At 41.7% G+C, this 22,078-nt stretch overlaps 1 protein-coding gene across 3 annotated transcripts in view; it reads left to right on the forward strand.

Moving 5' to 3' along the window:
* PFKM (phosphofructokinase, muscle) overlaps positions 1 to 22,078 on the forward strand; it is a 43,164-nt gene that overhangs the window by 5,652 nt on the left and 15,434 nt on the right. Inside the window, exons 1-2 of one of the 3 annotated variants that reach the window (XM_059402985.1) lie at positions 14,011 to 14,118; positions 17,411 to 17,503. In XM_059402985.1, coding sequence (XP_059258968.1) covers positions 17,419 to 17,503 — 85 coding nt within the window. In that variant the 5' untranslated portion in view covers positions 14,011 to 14,118; positions 17,411 to 17,418. Of the gene's footprint in view, positions 1 to 14,010; positions 14,167 to 17,410; positions 17,504 to 22,078 lie in introns of those variants that run through there. The other 2 variants (XM_059402987.1, XM_059402988.1) reach the window with 2 other exon arrangements.

The following is a 22,078-nucleotide window of genomic DNA, read 5'->3' on the forward strand; positions in this document are numbered from 1 at the left end:
ATGGAACACGTTTTGTTTCTAATATCACACTTGGCAGGGAAGCAGTTGCTGTTACTATCTTCTCTGACTCCTTGCAGCTTAGAATAGACCAGCTCTGCCTGTACTGTGACGAGGCCGACTGCATGTGTGTGTGTGTGTGTGTGTGTGTGTGTGTGTGTGTGTTTATGTTTCTCAGCAATGGAGGAACAGAAGGAAGCCATTTGGTCCTGCCTGCACTGGGACACAGCAAGGGGATGAGTCACCTAGGCCCTCAACCTTTGCAAAGAAAGGTGGTTAGAATTCCCAGAGAGCTGAGAGCATGAGACGAGGACCTCCAAAACAAAGGCTCAGGGGGTAACAGTAGCTTTGTGTGCCAGGCTCTGATCCAGCAGATCCAACCACCCACTAGACCCAGAGCCTCTCCTCTGCATATACCTCTCCTGGCCCCTGATGGACAACAAGCCTTGGCAATCTGGGACTCCTGAGATGACTTCTTATTGGGCTGCAAATGAGCAAGTGTACCAGGACAGTAGTGTTTCCGCTTCTGCCCGCTGTGTTACCACTTATCCCTAGAAGCTGAGACCTTACTACCATATTCCTTCCTTCATTTAGACAATCTGTCACCAGGATTGCCCAGTTCCCAGCACTGTTCGGTTCCTTTGACAGTAAGACTGTCAAAACCACCCACATCCTGGTTTATGCAGACCAGGATGCAAAGTTTCTTCAACACTGTGGATGCAACTGATAGATGAAGGTGATTGCTACAGCCCAAGTTTCTTCCAAGCGGGTGTAATTGTTTCCTGCATTAGAGACAAGGTTTTCCATCTATAGATGCTATGTTATAAGTAACCTGAGCGTCTGTACTCTTGTTAAAGGAAAATCAGTGAGAGTTCTGCCTCTGTAAAGACTGTCTTAATCTCAGCCTAGTTGCCACTCAGCATTGATCTCCTGGTCCCAACCTACTAGGACCAGCTCCAGAGAACTTGAATTTTCATGAAACTGAAATGCTCAAGTCTCTTCAACTGTCAACTGAATTGGGAAGATCATTGAGTAAGAAAATAACCATAAGGTTATTTGTCTTCTCTGTTCTGATAGCCCACAAAGCTTACTTCTTTAAGGAAAGAAAATGTTTATCTGGTCCAAGTTTGAGACTACATACCTCAGCTGAAGGGTTTATTTTCCTTTGCCCCTCTCAAGACTTGAAGGTGGCACCTTCAACCTATAATGGCGGTTATCTTGTTACCTGTGACCTCTTTCTTGAGCCAGTTTTCCCAGGAACTTGATCCTAATGGGTGAAGATAGGAGTCATCCATGCTTTCTGGCCATGCAAATTTACTTTTCAAGTGATGGTTGTCTTGGACCTCTACATCTTGCAACAATCATTCTCAAACTTTTTTGTGTATCAGAATTACCTGGAGGGCTTGTTAACCCACATAGTTGAACCCCTGTCCCAAGAGTTTCTGATTTAGGAGGTTCCAGGTAGGACCCAAGAATTTGCATTTCTGACAAGCATCCAGGTGATGCTAAATCTGCTAGACTGGAACTGAGAACCATTGTCTTAAGCCAGGGCCCTATGTCAGAAACATTAATATTAGTGGATAGCGGAGGGTGCTCTGTTTCCAGGGGTCATCTTGTCCCAGACAGAGCTAAAGATGACTCTTCAGGGCAGACAGTGGTTTTGTGCCCATGTCTAGGGTCTGCCCATAAAGAGCTTCCATTCTGGTGGAGGAAAACAGATTATAGTCAGAGGATGACTAGATGAGATCCAGGAATTGTGTAGAAGTGAGAGGACCAGATAGATATTTGTTTCAACTCAGAAGTTCACACCTAGTTGCTGTATGTGTTTCATTTCAACCCACCAAGTCTCTGTTGCCCATTTACAACTCTAGTTCTAGTCCAAAGGAAATCTTGGTCCTCCTTTGTGATACTCCTACCTTGTTCTGCCTCAGGACCTTTGCATTTGCTATTCTCCCTATCTGAAAGAAAGCTCTTCCTCTAAAGGGTAGCATGGTGTTCTTTCACATTCATTCAAACATCCTCCTAGAATGTCATCTCAGCAGGGTCTTTCCAGGCCACCCTATTTAAGATAGCACATTTGTCACTCTGCTTCTTTGCCCTGCTTTATTTTTCTTCAAAGCACTTAACACTATTTATTTTCTTAGAGATCTTATTTATTTGAGAGAGCGCGCAAGAGAGAGCATGAGCAGGGGAGCATGAGCAGGGGAAGGGCAGAAGCAGGCTCCCTGCTGAGCCCTATGTGGAACTCAATCCCAGGATGCTGGGATCAGGACCTGAGCCCAAGGCAGACACTTAACTGATTGAGCCACCCAGGCCTCCCTTGACTAATTTGTTTATTATCTGCTTTCCTCACTAGAATGTAAGCTCCATGAAGACTGACAAGTTTTTTGTTTTTGTTTTTGTTTTTCCAATCCTGGATCCCCTTGAGTCTAGGACAGTGCGTAACATATAATAGGTGCTCTGTATTTGTTGGCTGAATATTGGAAACCTATAGTATGCTGTTTCCTATTCTCTTGGGTGAGAGTCACAGCTGGATGACTACCATGCCTATTTCTCGTTCCTAAATGTCCTGGCGCACCATTACTAGCATCATTAACATGATCTTTATCCTCTTCATCATCTTGCCGCAGTGGTCTAACTGTAGATCCGTGCCCACTCCCTAGTCATGACACTAACACTGGAGTAGTGAATGGGCTCGTGGGTATGGCATACGCCATTCTCTTAATTGTCCCCCATCTGTGCTGGCCTTAGGTAATCCTTGTTAAAGAAATCCTCTGTCTTCATGAACTACTCAGATTCCTGGCTATAGTATCTAGCTTTATCCTGGTTTGGAAGGTACTGTTCCAAACTTTCTGTAACTTCATTTGACTATCCACTCCTTAAGAGGACTAATGGCCACAGCATCATGAACCAGGCACGTTAGAATACCTCAACTGGGTTACCGAAGTGCTCTTCCTATCTAGCTGCTACAGAATTATCTTTAAACATCTTCTGACATTTCTCTCCTCCAGAATACCTTCTTTGTTGTTTTTTTTTTTAAAGATTTTACTTATTTATTTGACAGACAGAGATCATAAGTAGGCAGAGAGTCAGGCAGAGAAAGAGAGAGAAGGAAGCAGGCTCCCCGTGGAGCAGAGAGCCTGATGTGGGGCTCAATCGTAGGATCCTGGGATCATGACCTGAGCTGAAGGCAGAGTCTTTAACCCACTGAGCCACACAGGTGCCCACAGAATACCTTCTTTTATAATAACTATAACTTTTGCATTAATCTTCTCCTGGACTTCATGTCAACATCCTCATAGCTAACTGATATATGGAGAGTTCTGGGAAGTACAGGAGAACTTTCTAAATACCTTCCTGTACTCTGAGATTAATATAAAGAATATGCCTTTCATCATTTGGTACCAGGACATGACCTATAAGGTGAGATATCATATGGGTTTCCTGACATGCTGAAAACAGGAAGACCACCACCGCCAGATAGTACAAGATAGAAGAAATAGCGGATTTGACCACATGACCTTCTTGGTCCAGATGAACTTCTTTTAGGTTCCATACTTTTTTCCCCCCTCACTCTCTGCCTATCCCCTAAATCCTGAATTTTAGCTACTGACCTCAAGAATTGAAAAAAGCTGGTTATGGTTTGGGATAAAGTTCTAGATTTCCATCAGCACCCTAGCTAATTCCCATACTTGAATATAGCATTAGAATAGGCATAAGTCCCCTTGTGGAGCCCATCAGAGTACTCCAACTTTTTTTTCTGGTACAAACTCAGGACATTTCAGCTTTCTTATTTGGAGGAAAGGTCCAGAGTATTCTTTTACAGACCCGTTAATGCTTACCAGCAATGAAAATAATCTTAGAATCAAATTCAGCTGCTGGCTTAAGTTTGGTTACCTGGAGAATGTGTTGGCATCATTTCTTGTTTGTTTGTTGTCTAACTTGCTGTTTTGCTTCTGTGATTATTGGTCCTTAATTCTGCTAAGCTGTGCAATTTACTCTTGACACTTTCCTTAGGCACCCTACCTTGTATGGCAATATTTAGATCCCTTCCGCAATTCCTCTTCTGTAGTCACCATTCTGTGTTTACATGTAGGCTTCGTGCACCAACAGCCTGCCCCATGGAATGCTTCTCATCCTCCCTGATTAGAGGGAGGAGGGTTGAACGTATGTCATATTTCCTAGAACTGCCCATATTTCAAATATTCTCTCCCATCATCAATTTACCAATAAATTATGTATCCAAATTTTGAAATGTAAGATAAGTCAACCATACCTAGCTAAGATGACCTTTCTAAGTTGTTCAGTTTCCTTAGAAACTGTATTTGAAATTTAAAAGTTAGTTAATAAACAGAAAATTGGAAAGAGTAAAATGTATGGTCTGGAGTCTATGATTTAAATTAAAGAAAACTCATTTTTAAAGAGCTAATCACTGTTTCATTGTATCATCCATCTCTCTAATACTGAAATGTTTGTATCCATTTGTGTCTTACTCTGGAATGGTCCAAATAAACACCACCAAATTCTTACTATCTAAGTTCCTTTTTTTTTTTTAACTTCATTTACCCTCAAGTAATATGAATGTGTCATAAGAAATTGGTGCATTATATTTGTTAATTGGGGTATTGATTTCTTCAATTATATCCCAGGCCCAGTGAAACGTAAACTCCCTGTGAACCTTTGTTAGTCCCTCTAGATTTTAAAATCCATGAGAGTTTATTATAACTCAGCACCTGGTATAGTGGCTGGCACATAATGAGTCCTCAATAAATAATTATTGAATGTATGAATTAATAATGAATAGGGATTTCTCAAGAATTCTTATTAGGAAGATATTTACAGCTGTTCTTAATACAATGTGTTTCTTCCATCAGCTATCTCTATTTTGTGTTGGTTTTTACTAGTTAAATTCTCAGAAAATAACATCTTTAAGTTTGAAGATTGCATTAAGATGACCACAAGCAATGCCCAAGTACTTCTGAGAAAATTCTTCTTTTCTATGGCTTCCACCCCCAACTGACCTGAAGGTGCCTTTTGAGATGATAGTTCCTTGATTTGTGCTTATATAATTTTCCAGGAACTCCTGGGGATGATTGATGCCTGGACAGAAAAAGGAATCTAAAGAATCAAGTGTCTTTGGATAAGACTAGGAGTAACAGTGACATTTCCTTGCTTTCACCTAATTAATGCAATAATTCATTAAGAACACTTTCAATGAAGACTTAAAAGTTGGTTTGGGGTAGGGGACCCTGACTGGCTCAGTTGGTAGAGCATATGACTCTTGATCTTGGGGTTGTAAGTTTGAGCCCCACATCGGGTATTGAGGTTACTTAAAAATAAAATCTAAAAAAAAAAAAATATTTGGTATTGGGTAGAAAGGGTAGAGAATTGATCATCTCTCAGATTTCAACCTTTATGTTGGAGTTAGAATGCTGTAGGAAGCTTTTCTAACTTTTCCTTTTCTAAAACTTTTTAACATCTTTATTGAGATATAATTCACAGATCATAAAATTCACCCATTTAAAGTGTATAATTTGAACATTGGCATTCCAAACGGATTCCTCATAAGTAGCTTACAAGTTACCACTCCATCCTAGCAATAAGTAAAAGTAAAAAGACTGAAAAATTAACAATTCTTCTTGGATCCATAAGAAACAGGGAGGACACAGGGCAGACTGCTAGCCCCAAATCTGGAGAGACAGACAGGCAAGTACAATTCATCATGGCTTACTAGAGCAGAGACCCATGAGTGGAAACCTTCTTGGAATTAGTGATGGGGTAATTGTAATTAACTAATTTCTGGAGACAATTCTGAGAGTTAAAAACTGCAGGGGGACCCAGTCAAAGGGAGTCCCCACAATATTGTGAGATTTACTTTCAGGAGCTCAACCAGATTCTCATAGTAAATATCAGAGAAAGCCCCCTGAGACTTCCAACAAGGTGAGGAGAAAAGGAACCATCTGAAATAAACCAGAGCATTCTTTCCTGGTCAACAAGCCCTGCCTTCAGAGGAAACAAACCAGGGCTTAATTTACTGGGTTGTTATCAGAGTCTAACCTACCCGAGGGAGAGAAATACCCAACTCCAGCCCACTCTAGCCATTCTGGCCCTGGGTAAAAAACCTGAGAAATTTCTGTGAAGTTCATAGTCTAGGGGCAGAAGCTGGAATCTAATCATAGGACTGTAGATGCTTCCTCTCCCCACCACATCTTACCACCACATTGGACTGTAGACTAAAGGCCTATTGACGGCACTTCCTTTTGCCCATTACATCATGTCTGGCTGTCAAGAAAAATTACCAGACATATAAAAAGGCAAAAAACACAAATTGAAGAGGCAGAGCAAACATCAGAATACAACATAGCAGGGCATCTAGCCATTTTAAACACCTATGAATAATGTGTTTAGGATTCTAGTGAAAAAAAAAATAGACAGCATGCAAAACAGAAGAGCAATGTAAGCAGACAGATGGAAATTCTAAGAAAGAGCCAAAAAGAAATGCCAGAGATTAAAAAAAAAAAAACATGATAATAGAAATGAAGACTGCCTTTGGTGTTAGTACACTGGCATGGCTGAGAAGAGACTAAGAACTAAAGATTGTATGAATACAATTCTCAAAAACCAAAAAAAAAAAAAAAAGAAAAGAAATATTGAAGAAAACAGAACAGAGTACCCAAGGACTGTGGGACAAATACAGCAGATGTAACATACACAAAATGGGAATACCAAAGGGAGGAAAGAAAGGTAAAGGAACAGAGGAAATATTTGAAACAATAATAACTGAGAACTTCTCCAAATTAATGTCAGACATCAAACCATAGATCCAGGAAGCTCAGAGATATATGCCAAAAATAAAGACAAAAACCCTTACATGTAGGCATATCATTTTCAAACTACAGAAAATCAAAGATAAAGTACCAAAAGAAGCCAGAAGAAAAAACACCTTACCTATAGGAAAACAAAGATAAGAATTGCATCTGACCTCTCCTCAGAAACCATGCAACCAAGAAGAGCATGGAGGGAAACATATGAAATGTTGAGAAAAAAAAATCAACCTAAAATTCTGTACCCTGAAAAATTATCCTGTGAAAGTGAAGATATGGACTTTCTCAGACAAATTGAGGGAATCTGTTGCCAGTAGACCTGCCTTGTAAGAAATGTTAAAGAAGTTCTTTAGAGAGAAGAAACATAACATGGGTCTGAAACTTGGATCTACACAAAGAAAGGAAGAGCATCAAAAAATGAATACACGGGGCGCCTGGGTGGCTCAGTGGGTTAAGCCGCTGCCTTCAGCTCAGGTCATGATCTCAGGGTCCTGGGATCGAGTCCCGCATCGGGCTCTCTGCTCAGCGGGGAGCCTGCTTCCCTCTCTCTCTCTCTGCCTGCCTCTCCATCTACTTGTGATTTCTCTCTGTCAAATAAATAAATAAAATCTTTAAAAAAAAAATGAATACACGGATGCCTGGGTGGCTCGGTCGGTTGATCATCTGCCTTCAGCTCGGGTCATGATCCTGGGGTCCTGGGGTCAAGCCCCACATCCGGCTCCCTGCTCAGTGGGAAGCCTGCTTCTCCCTCTCCTGTGGAGTGTGTTCCCTCTCTTGCTGTGTCTCTCTATGTCAAATAAATAGGCTCTTAAAAATTTTTTTTTAAATGAGTACATGAAGATAAAGCAAAAAATTATTTTTCTTATTCCTAGTTGATCTCACAGATAATAACTTGTTCAAAATAATAATAGCAACAATGTAGTCAATTACATAAACTCACATATATCTATGCAGTTTACTCTTGAACAATTTGGGGGTGAAGGGCACAGGTGAAAATCTATGTGTAACTTTTGATTTCCCCAAAACTTAACCACGAATAGCCTACTGTTGACTGAAAGCCTTATCAATAACAATTGACATCTTTTGTATGTTTTATGTATTACATACTGTATTCTCACATTAAAGTAGGCTACAGAAAAGATAATATTATTAAGAAAGCCATAAGTAACAGAAAATACATTTACAGGACAGTAAAAAAAAATTGCACATAAGTGGATCAGCATAATTCATGCCAGTGTTGTTCAAGGGTGGGTTGTATACACCTATGTTATGTTTATATATAAGTAAAATGAATGACAGCAATGATACAAGGAATGGGAAGAAGGAATTTGGATTATAGTTGTATAGAGCTATTTGAAAGTGGACTTGGATTAGTTGTAAGTGAAATATTGCAAACTCTAGGGCAACCACTAAAAAGGTAAGAGTATTACTGATACACTGGGAAAGGAGAATGCAATCGTATAAAATGTTCAAGTAAAACCACAAAAGGCATGGGCGCCTGGGTGGCTCAGTGGGTTAAAGCCTCTGCCTTAGTCTCAGGTCATGATCCCAGGGTCCTGGGATCGAGCCCTGCATCGGGCTCTCTGCTCAGCAGGGAGCCTGCTTCCCCTTCTCTCTTTGCCTGCCTCTCTGCCTACTTGTGATCTCTGTCTGTCAAATAAATAAATAAAATCTTTAAAAAAAAGAAACCACAAAAGGCAGAAAAAAGAGTGGAAGACAAAAATAGGAACAAAGAACAAGGGCAAAAATAGAAAACAGTTAATGAATATGGTAGATATTAATCCACTGTATCAATAATCACTTTGGAATGTCAATGGTCTAAATGTATCAATTAATAACTAGATTGTCAGAGTGAATCGAAAACATGACCCAACTATATGTTTTCCATAAGAAACCCACTATAAATGTAAAGATACATATAGATTAAAAGTAGAGGGAGAAAAATATATCATGCTAAAGCTAATTTTTAGAAAGCAGTAGTAGCTCTATAATTTCAGACAGAACAGACTTTGAACTAAGGAAAAGTTATCAAAGATGAAAGGCATTGCATAATGATAAAGGGGTCATCTCTAAAAAGATATAACTGTCCTTAATGTGTATGTGTCTAACAATACAGCATCAAACTACCTGAGGCAAAAACTGGTAGCAGTGAAAGGGGAAAGAGAGAAAGAGATTCACCATTAGAACTGGAGATTTCAACACTCTTCTTTCTGGAAGCAACAGATTCAGGAGGCAGAGAATAGGCAAAGGCATAGTTGAACTCAACATCATCATCAACCAAATTAAATAAATGACGTCAACAGTTCATCCAACAATAGCAGAACACACATTTTTCTCAAGCTCACGTGGAACATTCACCAGGATAGCCCACATTCTGGGCCATAAAATACACCTTATCTAAAGGAACAGAAATCCATGGGGCACCTGGGTGACTCAGTTGTTAAGCATCTGCCTTCAGATCAGGTCATGATCCCAGGGTCCTGGAATCAAGCCCCACATGGGGCTCCTCGCTCAGCGGGAAGTCTGCTTTTCCCTCTGCCACTCCCCGTGCTTGTGCTTGTGTTCCCTCTCTCGCTGTGTCTCTCTCTGTCAAATAAATAAATAAAATCTTAAAAAATAAATAGATAAACAGAAATCCTACAATGTCTGCTCTCAGACCATGATGGAATTAAACTAGAAATCAGTAACAGAAAGATAACTGTGAGGATATATGAGATTTAAACAACACATAAATCACACATAGGTCAAAGAAGTTTAAATTTTCAAAAGAAATTTAAGAATATTTTGAACTAAATGAAAATGAAAATACAACTTAGCAAAATTTACTGGATGCAGTGGGAGCAGTGCTTAAAGGGAAATTTATAATATTGAATGCATGTAAGAGAAAGGAAGAAGGTCTAAAATCAATAATTGAAGTTTCTAACTTGGGAAACCATTAGAGAAGAGCACATTAAATCCAACGAAAAAGAGAGAGAGGGAGAGAGAGAGAGAGAGAGAAAATAAGAATTAGACCAGAAATTGGTGTAATTTCAGCCTATGTCATGATCTCAAGGTCACGAGGTTCAGCCCTGCATCCCCCTCTTTGCTGTGTGTGGAACCTGCATAAGATTCTCTCTCTCTATGTCTTCCTCTGACCTTTCCTCCCACAAGGGAAAGAAAAAAAAAGAAAAGAGAGCAGAAATCAACAAAACTTTTTAAAAGAAAAAAAAAAATCAATGAAACCACAAGCTGGTTCTTCAAAAAGATCAATAAAACCTATAAGCCTTTAATGAGGCTAAATACGGAAAAAAGAGAGAGGACACAAATTATTACTATCAGAAATAAAAGAGGGGATGTCACTACAGATTCCAGGGACATTAAAAGGAAATAAAAGAATACTCTGAACAAATCTGTGCCCGCAAATTTAATAACCTAAATGAAGTGGACCAATTCCTTGAAAGACACAGTGTTTCAAAACTCATACAAGAAGAAATAGGTGACTTGAATAGGCCTAAATCTATTAAAGAAATTGAACTAATAATAACTTTTCAAAAAAATTAATAACTTGTCAAAAAGAAAGCACCAGTCCCAGGTATATTCCTGGTGAATTCTGTCAAACATTTAAGGAAGAGATTTTGCCAGTTTTCTACAATCTCTTTCAGAAGACAGAAGCAGAGAAAAAACTTCTAAATCATTCTGTGAGCCAGCATTACCATAATACCAAAACCAGAAAAAGACTTTAAAAGAAAAGATTACTACAGATCAATATCTCTTATGACATAAGTGGAAATTTCTTTTCTATCTCTTAAATATAAAATGCAAAACTATACAATTCCTGGAAGATAATATAGGACAAAACCTAGTTGACCTTGGGGTATGGTGATGCCTTTTTAGATGCAATTCTGAAGATATTATTCATGGAAGAAATACAGTGGACGCTTGAACAACACAGGTTTGAACTATGGAGGTCCACATATACACAGACTTTCTATGGTACTGTAAACATATTTTCTCTTCCTTATGGCTTTCTTAATAACATTTCCTTTTCTCTAGCTCACTTTATTATAAGAATAAAGTATATAATACATGCAACATACAACATACATGTCAATCAACTGTTTATGTTGTTGGTAAAGCTGCCTGCCAGTCAACAGCACGCTGTTAGTACAGTTGGCCCTTGGACAACATGGGGCTTCAGGGCACCAACCCCTTGTGCAGTTGAAAATCAGCCTATTAACTTCTGACTCCCCACAAATTTAACTACTGTTAGTGGTAACTATTAACTATGCACAAGGAAACCCATGCAGTTCAAACCCATGTGTTTGAGTGTGAACTATAATTAAGTTTTTGGGAAGCCAAAATTTATACATAGCTTTTTAGACTGCATGGGTTTCCTCTTATTATTCAAGTGCCAACTACAATTGATAAACTCAACTTCATTACAGTGAAAGCCTGTCATTCAGTGGAATATAGTATGTTCATAGGTCTTGCAGTCATTTTAAGTTTAGGGCATTTCCATCACCCACAGAAGAAATCCTGTCCTCATTGGCGGTCACCCCTCATTTCCCCATAGCCCCAGGTAACTGCTAATCTACTCTCTGTCTCTATAGATCTGTCTGTTCTGGACTTTTCATATAAATGGTATCGTATGGTAGTGGTCTTTTGTGAATAGCTTCTTTCACCTAGCATAATGTTTTTAAGGTTTATCCATTTTATAGCATGTATCAGTACTTCATTTTCTTTTATTGCCAAGTAATATTCTATTGTATGGACATGCCACATTTTCATCAGTTGGTAGATGTTTGGCCTATTTGCACTTTTTGCCTATGATAAAGCTGCTATGACCATTGGTATACACATTTATGTGTGTGTGTGTGTGTGTGTGTGTGTGTGTGTGTACATATGTTTTCTTTTTCCTTGGCTGTATACCTAGGAGTGGAATTGCTAAGCCATATGGTAACTCTGTTTAACACAAGGAATTGCCAAACTGTTTTCCATAGTGACTATATAATTTTACATTTATACCAGCAATACACAGGGTTCCAGTTTCTCCAGGTTCTTTCCAATACTTGTTACTCCCCCTTTTTTTAAAATAGTCCTTCTAATAGGTGTGAAGTTGAATCTCATTGTGGTTTTAATTTGCATTTTCCTAGTGATTGGTAATGTTGAGTATCATTTTATGTGCTTATTGGTTATTTGCATATTTTACTTAGAAAAATGTCTCTGTAAACCCTTGCCTATTTTTTTGTGTTTTAATATTACAATTTTATTAGATATTTCATTGAACAAAGTATGCTTTTTAAATGAGTAGACTTTGTTAGAGAAGTTCTAGGCTTACAGAAAATTGAGCAGATTGTACAGTTTCCTCTCCCATGGTCAGTTTCCATTTATTACTACTTGAATCAGTATGGTCCATTTGTTACAAAGATAAGCCAATATTGATACATTATTATTAGCTAAAGTCCATAGTTGATATTAAATTTCACTTTGTGTTGTAAGTTCTATGTCTTGACAAATACATAATGTCATGTATCCAACATTATAGCATCATGGAGAGTAGTTTTACTGACCTAACAATGCCTTGTGCTTCACTTATTACTCCTTCTCTACTCCCAGCCCTAGACAACCATTGATCTTTTTGCCATCTCTATAGTTTTACCTTTTCCAGAATGTCATTTCCTTGAAATCATACAGTATGTAGCATTTCCAGACTGGCTTCTTTGACTAAGCAATATATATTTTAAGTTTCCTCTCTGCCTTTTCTTGGCTTGATAGGTCATTTCTTTTTATTGCTAAATAATATTCCATTGAATTGATATACCACAATTTATCCATTCACCTTTTGAGGGACATTTTGGTTGCTTCCAGTTTTGGGCAATTATGAATAAGCTGTTATGAACATATGTGTGCAGGTTTCTTTGTGGGTCTAGTTTTTGGTCCATTTGCATAAATACTTAGAGGAGTACAATTGCTGGAATATAATAAGGTTATATTCAGTTTTGTAAGAAACTGCCAAACTGCATTTTAAAATGATTGTACCATTTTGCATTCCCAACAAAAGATTAGGGTTCCTGTTGCTCTACATTCTTGTCAGCACTTGGTATTGTCAAGGTTTTTTGTTTGTTTGTTTGCTTGTTTTTTGCTTTTTAGATGCCAGCCATTCTGATATGTAGTATATCTCACTGTTTTAATTTGTGGCTCTCGAATGAGAATGCTGTGGACCATCATTTTGTATGATTATTTGCCATCTGTATATCTTCACTGGTGAGGTATCTGTTCAGACTTTTTGCCCATTTTTGAACTGGGTTATTGTCCTTTTATTATCGAATAGGAAGAGTTATTTACATATTCTGGAAACCAGGCCCTTATCACATATATGATTTGCAAATTTTCTATCCTCTTCTATAGGTCGTCTTTTGATGGTAACATTTGCACCACAAAAGTTTTCTGTATTCCAGTGCCTTCATTTTAACTCTTACTAATTGCAGCCAGAATATACAGGGGCAGAAACAAAAACAAGTAAGAGGAAGAGCAGTGGGAAGAGCCAGGAGAGGAGAGACGCCTTCGGAGAGGCATTGCCACAAAGCCCTGGGTGGAGAGAGGAAGGAATAAAGAGGACGGAAGAAAAGAGGCGTCTTTAGTTCTGGCCCAAGTTCCCGCGGTGGATGCCGTTTGCTTTGTAGCCCCCCGGATTTTCTCTGAGAAAGGTACATACATGTAAAAGGAGTTTTTGAGGTCCTTCTAAAGAAAATACCGGTGTTCAACGTTCCTCCAGGGCAGGGACTCTATGTCCTTTACCTTTTCATCCCTAAGCACCTAACACAAACCCCGGCAGAAAGACTTTCCGTAAATGTTTAGAGAGGGGGAAAGGTGAGAGAAAACGCATCCGGCCGTTCGGGGAAGTTGACTCGTTGTGGAGGGTGTTTGAATGCAGGGCGTCTCAGTCCGTCCCCGCTAGGAACAAGCTGTCTCCAAGAACAACCCGGGAGGCAACTAAATAATTTCTGACTCCCACTGTGTACAGGAGCTGAGGGTTCCCAAGACAGAGATGGGGACCGGAGAACCTTCTGTGGAATGACGAGATTAAGCTGATGCCATGTCTGAGCCGTTCTTGGGAGAAGGAGGGACGGGAGGAGAAAGAGGAGAGGGAGGAGGTGGAGCCTCGGGAGCAGCATCAGCCAGTGGAGGTTGGGCAGCCTCGCTTTCCCCTCCCTTGGTGCCTCCACCTGGCTCCTCCCCGCGGTCGCCAAGCTCCCCTCCCCCTTCCCCAAGGACAGTCTGCAAGGAAGCCGTGGCGGAGGAGAGCTGAGACTAAAAGGCAAGAGGGGCCCTTGGGTAAAGACCCAGGGAGAAAGCTGAGAGCGAGGTGGGGATCCCTGTGCTGGGAGGAGGCGGTGGGGAGAACTGGAAGGAGCGGATGGGAAAAGAAGAGGTGGTATGGCATGTGAAGCTGGAGGGAAGAGGGGGGATGGGTAGGGCAAGCAGCTCCCTCTGCTTGCATGCGCAGCCCCCATCCCTGGGAATCAGTACTGCTGGACCTCGTTGCCCTTGGCTGCCTGACTCCTATCCTGGCACGTGTCCAATTCAAATCAGTGCACCTGTGATGTTGTCTCCCTGTATTTCTCCCTCCCGCACGCTTATCTACACACATGGGATTTTATATTTAGATTTTATGCCTGTGTTTCTACGTGTGTGTCACTGTGAATCTGTAAGGATGCTTATAGATGAATCTGCGTACATTTGGTATTCCGTGCCTTTATAACTGGTTTAGAGATGCAGAAGAATCCGAGCTGTGTTTGCAGGTCAGCACTCCAACCTTCCCCCTGGTGAATTCTCTCCCTCAGGGAAGCCCCCAGGGGTGAAAGATCAGAGTGTGGGTTTGTAAGTGAGGAGCTCCCAGGGTGAATGAGAGGAATAAACTCAAGGGAAATAGGATTAGCATACTCAACGTTTTGTTCTTCTGTTCCCCAATTTTTGCCTTCCTATTTGCACTAGCTAGTTAGTCTTTCTTTTTTTGAGAATGGCAGAAAATTGAACATGAACACTCTAGTTATTAGGAGAGTGTCTCCATCCATGTCTGTTTATTGTATTTCTTTCACTGTTTGTCATTATATGCTTTTTAAAGTCCTATTTGTATGTGTTAGAAATAGAGTATGGAGCTATGTATCTAAGCATATTAAATAAAAGTTTTCATATGCCTGTGTGCATTTTGTATTGTTTGTCAGTTCCCTAATACTTTCAGTAATGATTTATTGAACTGTGATGTGCACAGACTTCACCAGGCTTTGGAAAGCTGTGGGAGAGTTTTTTAAAAATGAACATGATCCCTCCCTGGAGGATTGTTCAGTCTAGTTAGGGAAAATGGCTTATAGCAATCATCTATCCCGGGGTCTGCAAACACTTTCTGTAAAAGGCCAGATAGTAAATATTTTAGTCTTTGCAGGCTATCTGGTCTCTGTCACCATAATCTACTCGGTTATGGTAGTCAGAAACAGCCATAAGATGATGTGTGAAAGAATGAGAGTGGTATGGATAATGAAATTTTAATTTCATGCAATTTCAACATGTCATGAAATTGTTTTTTCAACCATTTAAAAACATGAAAACGTTTCTTAGTTTGCTGCCATATGAAATCATAGAAGGGGCTAGATTTGGTCCATGTGCTATATAGCTTGCTGACTCCTGATCTAGTCCGACCTTCTTTTCAATATATGAGAAGCAATTTAAATACCACAGAGGGGCGCCTGGGTGGCTCACCCGGGTAAGCAGCTGACTCTTAATTTCTGCTCCAGTCACGATCTCTGGGTCCTGTGATCTAGCCCCAAGATGGGCCCTGCCCTCAGCAGGGAGTCTGCTTGGGATTCTCTTTCCCTCTGTCCCTCCCCATTGTGTTCTTTCTCTCTCTCTCTCAAATAAATAATAAATTTTTAAAAATCACATAAAGTAGTGATTAAATGCTAAATGAATGATCCAGTACCAGACAATATGTGATGAGAGGAAGTCCCAAAAGAAACTCCTTGACCTGTGAGGTTGTCAGTGAAGGCTTAATAGACTTAATATTAATAAGGTTGTGACTAGGACTGGTCTTAAATGATGGACTGGGCTATCGATCTGGGGAAAAGGGCCTGGGTGGCTTTCTGGATGCGGGATCAGTGTGCCCAAGTACACACGTGGGGAGGAGCAAAGTAATGTTCAAGTGATGATGGAGCAGGAAATTCATGGGAGCAAAGGTTGAAGCGGTAGGCAAGGGCCAGATCATGGAAGCTTGGACCGCTGACTCAAGAAGCAAGCACAGATTACGTGTAGTTTGTGAGGCTCTGTGTCCCTTAATAATACTATGTGTGTTTGTGTAGGTGTGTCTTCATGAGTGTCCTGTTGCATGTATTTTATGGACACGTGTGTGGATTTGTGTGTTGATGTGTGTCTTTATCAGCAGCTCCCCTCCCCTGATTTCCCCAGATTCAGAGCAGAAATAGGAGCTGTGCTTAAAGGTCATTAGGCCCCATTCAGGTAAATGCATCCTCTCTCCACTGAGGCCCCAGGGTCCGCCGACCTTCTGTGGAGGTTTGTTTTGTGTCTCTGATAGAGTGGACAAGGGAAACCAACAGAGGGAGAGCAGCTATTGTAGGCAGTTCCGGTGGAGAGAGGCAGCCAGGATCGCACAGAAGAGAAGGGTAAGGGCAGATAGAAGGGAGAAGAAAAGGATTTGGCAACCATTCTGACTCTGAGAGTAAGGAGGAGATAAATTTAAAAATTTAGGTTTTAGCCTGGGTAACCGGGAGAGTGATGATTCTGTTGACATTTTAAGGATATGAAAGCGTGTCTTGTGTGTTCCTGTGAGAGAGATAAATAAGACTTGCAGACAAAAATAGGAAGGTGGTCACATGTCATGTGTCCCTATCCCTGCAAATGTGGCGATGATTCTGTTACTCTTCCCGCCGGATAACGTGTGTGAGGTGCAAGGCCTGAAGGGGAGTCAGGAGATGCCCAGGAGGCAGGGAGCCTGAGAGCACGAGAGAAGCCCTGGAATGTCTTTAACTGTCCCTGAGCCTGAAGCATTGATTTGTGCAAGCTCAAATGTGCATGTTAAACCTCAAACTCTAGCTCCAGCTTAGCTCGATTCCATACAACTGAACCCTGATCTTCACCGTAACCCAGCCCACCCTTGCTTTCCTGCTTCCATCTGACAGGTTCTCAGTCAGTGCCCCAAACCTCATCGGGGTCCTGCTGTCTGCAACAGCCTTTCCCTTCATGAAAGCTCCTCTCTTCCCCTTGAAGCGAACTTGACTTTCCTCCCTGCTTTCTCATTTCTGTTCAGTGAACTGCCCTTCCCCTTGATCTTAGCTTGTTCTCCAAATAGGCTCCAATTGAGGTGGGAGGGATTAGCTAGGACCTTTGCGGTGCTGGATTTGATTACTGTGACATTTCAGCCTGTCACTCTGCGGGGGTGTGGCCTTCTTCTGGAAGAAGTCCAAAGCACCCAGGCTGTAAAGCCCAGACTTAGTATAGTGAGAGAGTCTGACTTGAGGCGGCTCTCACCAGTCAAACAGCCATTTCCCCGAGCACCTCGATCTACTTGTGTCTTAACGGGTCATTCCCTTGAATTTCAGAGTGGATCATGACCCATGAAGAGCACCATGCAGCCAAAACCCTGGGGATCGGCAAAGCCATCGCCGTGTTAACCTCTGGAGGGGATGCCCAAGGTAAGGAGGAAGATGCTGCTTGGGGACGGACAGAAAACATGGCTGGTGGGCCCCCTTGAATTTCTTGACTCCCTTCACTTGTAGAACAAGAACTGTCCTCCTTAATGTCCTCCTGCTGTAGATTCACGCTGGAATCCTGGGTCTTCCCAAAATTCTCTGTCAGGTCTAAGTCCCCTAGTGCTTCTGGATATTGTTTGCTGTAATTTACTCAAATCTTCATATAACTTCTTTCCAGGTTTCTCTGAAGATTTGGGACCATTTGGGTCTTTTGGTACCTGAAAGACAGGTGTTTCCTCAAGCCGCATTAGAAGGAGACTAAAGAGATAAAGTTGTTGAGAAAGCAGTAGGTGGATTCATTTCTAGGACACCGAAGTAGTGGGGAAAGGGAGGGACCAGAATTGGGATTTGATGGACTCTACGTAGAGCCTCAGTTATTGCCTCTGATGTCTGTGGGGCTGCTGCACTGGCCAGGGTCCAGCATCTCATTCCGATTGCACATTCCCTTCTAGTAGGCACAGTTCTGCTCCGTTTTCTGTTTTCTCTGGCCTTTTCCTCCTCTTCCATTCCTTCAGCCCTCCAACAAACAGGAACAGCAGCAGTTAATTGGTACAGACCCACAGGGGTCTAGGGGTGGGTTGGGCAGACAGCAAAGCCGGAGAGAATCACTTTCTGGGTTGAGTCCCAGAAACCTGCAGGTCAGGAGAATCAGGTATATGGCAAGTGGGAGGTAGAGAATGTGATTTTTTTTTTCTCGTTTGATGGTCTCATGTATTCTAGTTTATAATACCTTGAAGAGAGGCAGACTGTCTTTGAGAGGGACACCAGGACATGGACACTGTGCTGGAAAAAGAGAGAAGGAAAGAGATTTTAGCTGGTTTCCCCTTCACTCCACTCCTCTGTCTCTCTAGGCTTCCCAGACTTTGTGTTAAGCACCCATTTTGTTTGGGGCCTTGTCCCGTGTGTTTTGAAACAGTTGATTTCCTTGGGGAACTTATAGTTCTAGGAGGAGAGGTAACATACATTTCTAGAGTGTTTCTACATTTCTTCTGTGAGGTTCATTAATAACAATAATCAAGTGTGCCTTAAACAAGCAGAACCCACTTATATCATGAATCGTTAGGCTTTAGTAGGACTAACCAGGGAAAAGTTCCCAGGCAAGGTAGATTTCAAGAAACTGAACTCTTCATTGAATGGATTCTTGCTTCAACAGTGCCTAGTACATAGTAAGTGCTAAATAAACATATTCCTAATTAAGTGCAAAGGGAATTATTGAGCACCTGTGTAGCAAGCAGGATGGTGGGCACTAAGGATACATTGACGAAAAGGTCACAGGTTGTCTTCGCTCTTACAGTCCTTCTCACGAGTGTTATTAGTAAATCGAGATTTTAAATATGTTTTAAACTAATGTTTATTGAGTTACACCTGTGATATATATTATGAACATGAGAATGCTAGAACGAAGACACTTAGGGAGGAGGGCTGAGAAGTCTGAGTTCAGGAATGGTGACTGGATTGGGAATGCAGAGCCCTGCTTGAGGCTAGCTGGCTTCTCTTGCTTCTCTGTTCTCTCCTGGAAAGACTCCCATGCTACATAAACTCTTGAATGTTGACCCTAAAACCTTGGTAGGATGGGTTGTGAAATTGGATGAAGCGAAGCAGGAGCTTGTTGAAAATCCAAGGGAGGTATATGAGGTTAGGAAATTATGAAAAAGAAGGGCTCTCTGGAGAGGGGGAAGTGGTTAAAAAAAAAAAAAAGGAGACACACACACACACACACACACACACACACACACACCCCTAGGATTTAACTTGGGTCTAAGAGCAGCAGAGCCCTTCTAACTTCGGATCCTGAGCAGAACCTTCATTTTAGAGGAACTGTCACCTGCTTCACAGGAAGATCATCCTTCCTGGAGGCAGAGGCTAGCATTAGCTGATTTGCGGTGGGCCAGCTGGACCCAGGCCTGTGGGGTCCTGTGACAGGCACGGTGTCTCCAAGGAAACATCCCATTGGGAGGCCACATAACATCACAGGTGCACGGGAGCAGTTGGGACGGGATGAAACTGAGAGAGGCAGGAAGCAAAGCAGAAAACTCAAAGCAGAGCCGAGAGATCCCAGCTGAAGGAGCAGCTCAAATACAGCAGTGGCCTGCCCAGAGATCAGTTTCACGATCTTTAGTTTTCCCAGGGAGAGCAGAGCATAGAAATAATTTTTCCCCAGAGGCTGTGGGCCATATGGGAGAATGAGATTGGGCTCTGTAAAATCCAGACAGGCCACAGCTCTGTCATTCCCTGAGTTCAGCAAAGCTCGTAACTTTTTAAGGTAGAAGAGAGGCCAGAAAGCAGCCTGAGTTCAGAAGCTGGTCTGAGTAGATACAAATCCTAATTCCCGCTTCAGCCCAGGAATGGCCCCAGCTCTGCTCAGTCATACCACATTGGGAATTCTGACATTGGCTTATTCTGCTGGAAAGGATCTCAGTTGTCTGCTCTGGCCCTATGTCCTCAGAGGGGCAGTCCATTCCGAATGCATGTCTATCCTGTTTGCAAAGGTTTTAGAGGTTTACAGGAATAGGGATTCGATGACTTCTCTGGATTGCTGTTTTAGGATTCATAACTTGAATTACATATTCAGAAGTGTAATTTAGGTCTAACATTTATTTCTCATGTTGGAATTTAAAGGATCTCCCGCCCCTCCATTCAGAGTTCAGTTAAGGTAGAAAGAAACTTTTTAACATTTGCTTTCAAAAAGGTAGTGACCAAGTCATTTATTAGTTTGTTTCTGTCTCATGTGATAGGGACCCATCACCCGTAGAACCGTAGTTCTCCCCAACGCCTCTTCCCTACAGGCTGTAATTAGAAACTCCAGAGTACGTGCCTCTGATGTTCTCCAGAGCCCCTCTTCGCTGTACCCAGAATACCCCCTGGGTGGTGCCTGTAATCTTATCCTTCGTCTTGCTTCTAATAAGTGAGACAGCTGCGAACACAGGGTTATTTAGGGCAACGTGGAACAGCTAAGGAGAGCCTGGCCAGGACTGGTCTGGGGCCAGAATAGGCCAGTAATGTGAAGTAGGAGAGCCCAAAGAATTACTGGGACTCCCTAGTAAAAGTTAGTATACATCCCAGTCTGAGATTTCTAGGGAACTGGGGGTTTGAGATGCGGTATAGGGGATGAAGGGAGTCTTAAAACTTGGTTTCTAGGAAAATAGCTGTCAAACTTAGAGGCAGAAAGGATGACCTCTGGAGTTTGATAAGATGAGGTGAGAAGGTAAAGGGAGGAGAGAAGAGAAAGAATTTTCTTCTGCCCAATGAATTTGGATATTTCCTACCTGACAGCCATTGTTTACACTTAAAACCTTTTAAGTCATTTGTTTTTCTTAAGTCTTTTTTCCCCTACTCTTACTCAGTTAAGGAGTGGGAAACAACATTCTAAATTACAAATTTCAGAAGAATGCTTTTTCCTTATTTTTTAAAATTAAGGATAGGCCAGAGCTCGTGCTCTGGAACTCCAGGTATCCCAAAGAGAATCCCAAAGGCCTTGTCAAAGTCTAGAAAATGAATAAACCACAGTCATTTCTATTCTGATCTTACAGACTTTATTCCACCTTCCTAGAGCACAGATGGCTATGCATTGACTCTGACTTTGCTCTTTTCATAAACACAGGCTTTTCCTAAAACTCCTGAGAAGCCTGCTTCCATCACAGATTTTTCCATTTTGATCCCTTCAAGTTGAGAATGTGAACCTAGACTTCTAGACTCTGACAGCGCTGCTCACCAGGACCTCTTGTAGGCAAGCCGAATCTTTCAGTTCTTATCTGAGATCAGTTTTGGGAGCCTTCAGCATTGTTCCAGCTTCTTGAAACTGTCCCCTCTGGCTTCCAAGACATCGCTAAGCTGGTTTTCCATCTGTCTTTATTGCGGCTCCTCCTCAGTCTCCCTCCTGGATCCCATTTTCCCCTGCCCTTTCTTTCAGTATTGGTTTTCCTCTGGGTTCCATCCCTTGTCTTTCCCATTTGGATTCTACATATTCTCTTGAGACAGCCTCTTCCAAGTCCACGTGGATGTCCCACAAGAACTTCAAGCTCCTTGTCTCCCAATATGAATGTGTCATCCGCACCCCCACCTGTCTGACTCAAAACCCGCCTCCACTCGGTTAATTGCACCACCATTGTGCCCCGCGCCTGAATCATTCCTGGTGCGTTTCCATCCCCCTCTCCAACACCTTGAAATCTAACTGCATAGCTGTGCTGCTTCTGAGGTGTCTCCCGTCCACTGTCTCCTTTTTGTCCCCAATGCCACTCTCCCCTGCATCCTCCATGTTGCTGCCATGGTGATCTTTCTGATGCGCACAGAGCATCATGCCTCTCTGCTCTTGAAAGTCTGCAAAGATTCCCCATCATTTGCAACTTTTTTTTTCTAGGTCACATACCCCTTTAAGTATCATATGAAAGCTACGGACCTTCTCCCAAATGAAATTCCTGTGCCCAGAACACTTTTCGTAGTTTCATGGGGTTCATGAAGTCCCCAAAACCACCACCCATGGATCTCCAGTCGAACCCTGGCCTACAGAATAAGAGTCAC

This window comes from Mustela nigripes, chromosome 6 (genome assembly GCF_022355385.1).
Source record: "Mustela nigripes isolate SB6536 chromosome 6, MUSNIG.SB6536, whole genome shotgun sequence".
Taxonomy (NCBI): domain Eukaryota; kingdom Metazoa; phylum Chordata; class Mammalia; order Carnivora; family Mustelidae; genus Mustela; species Mustela nigripes.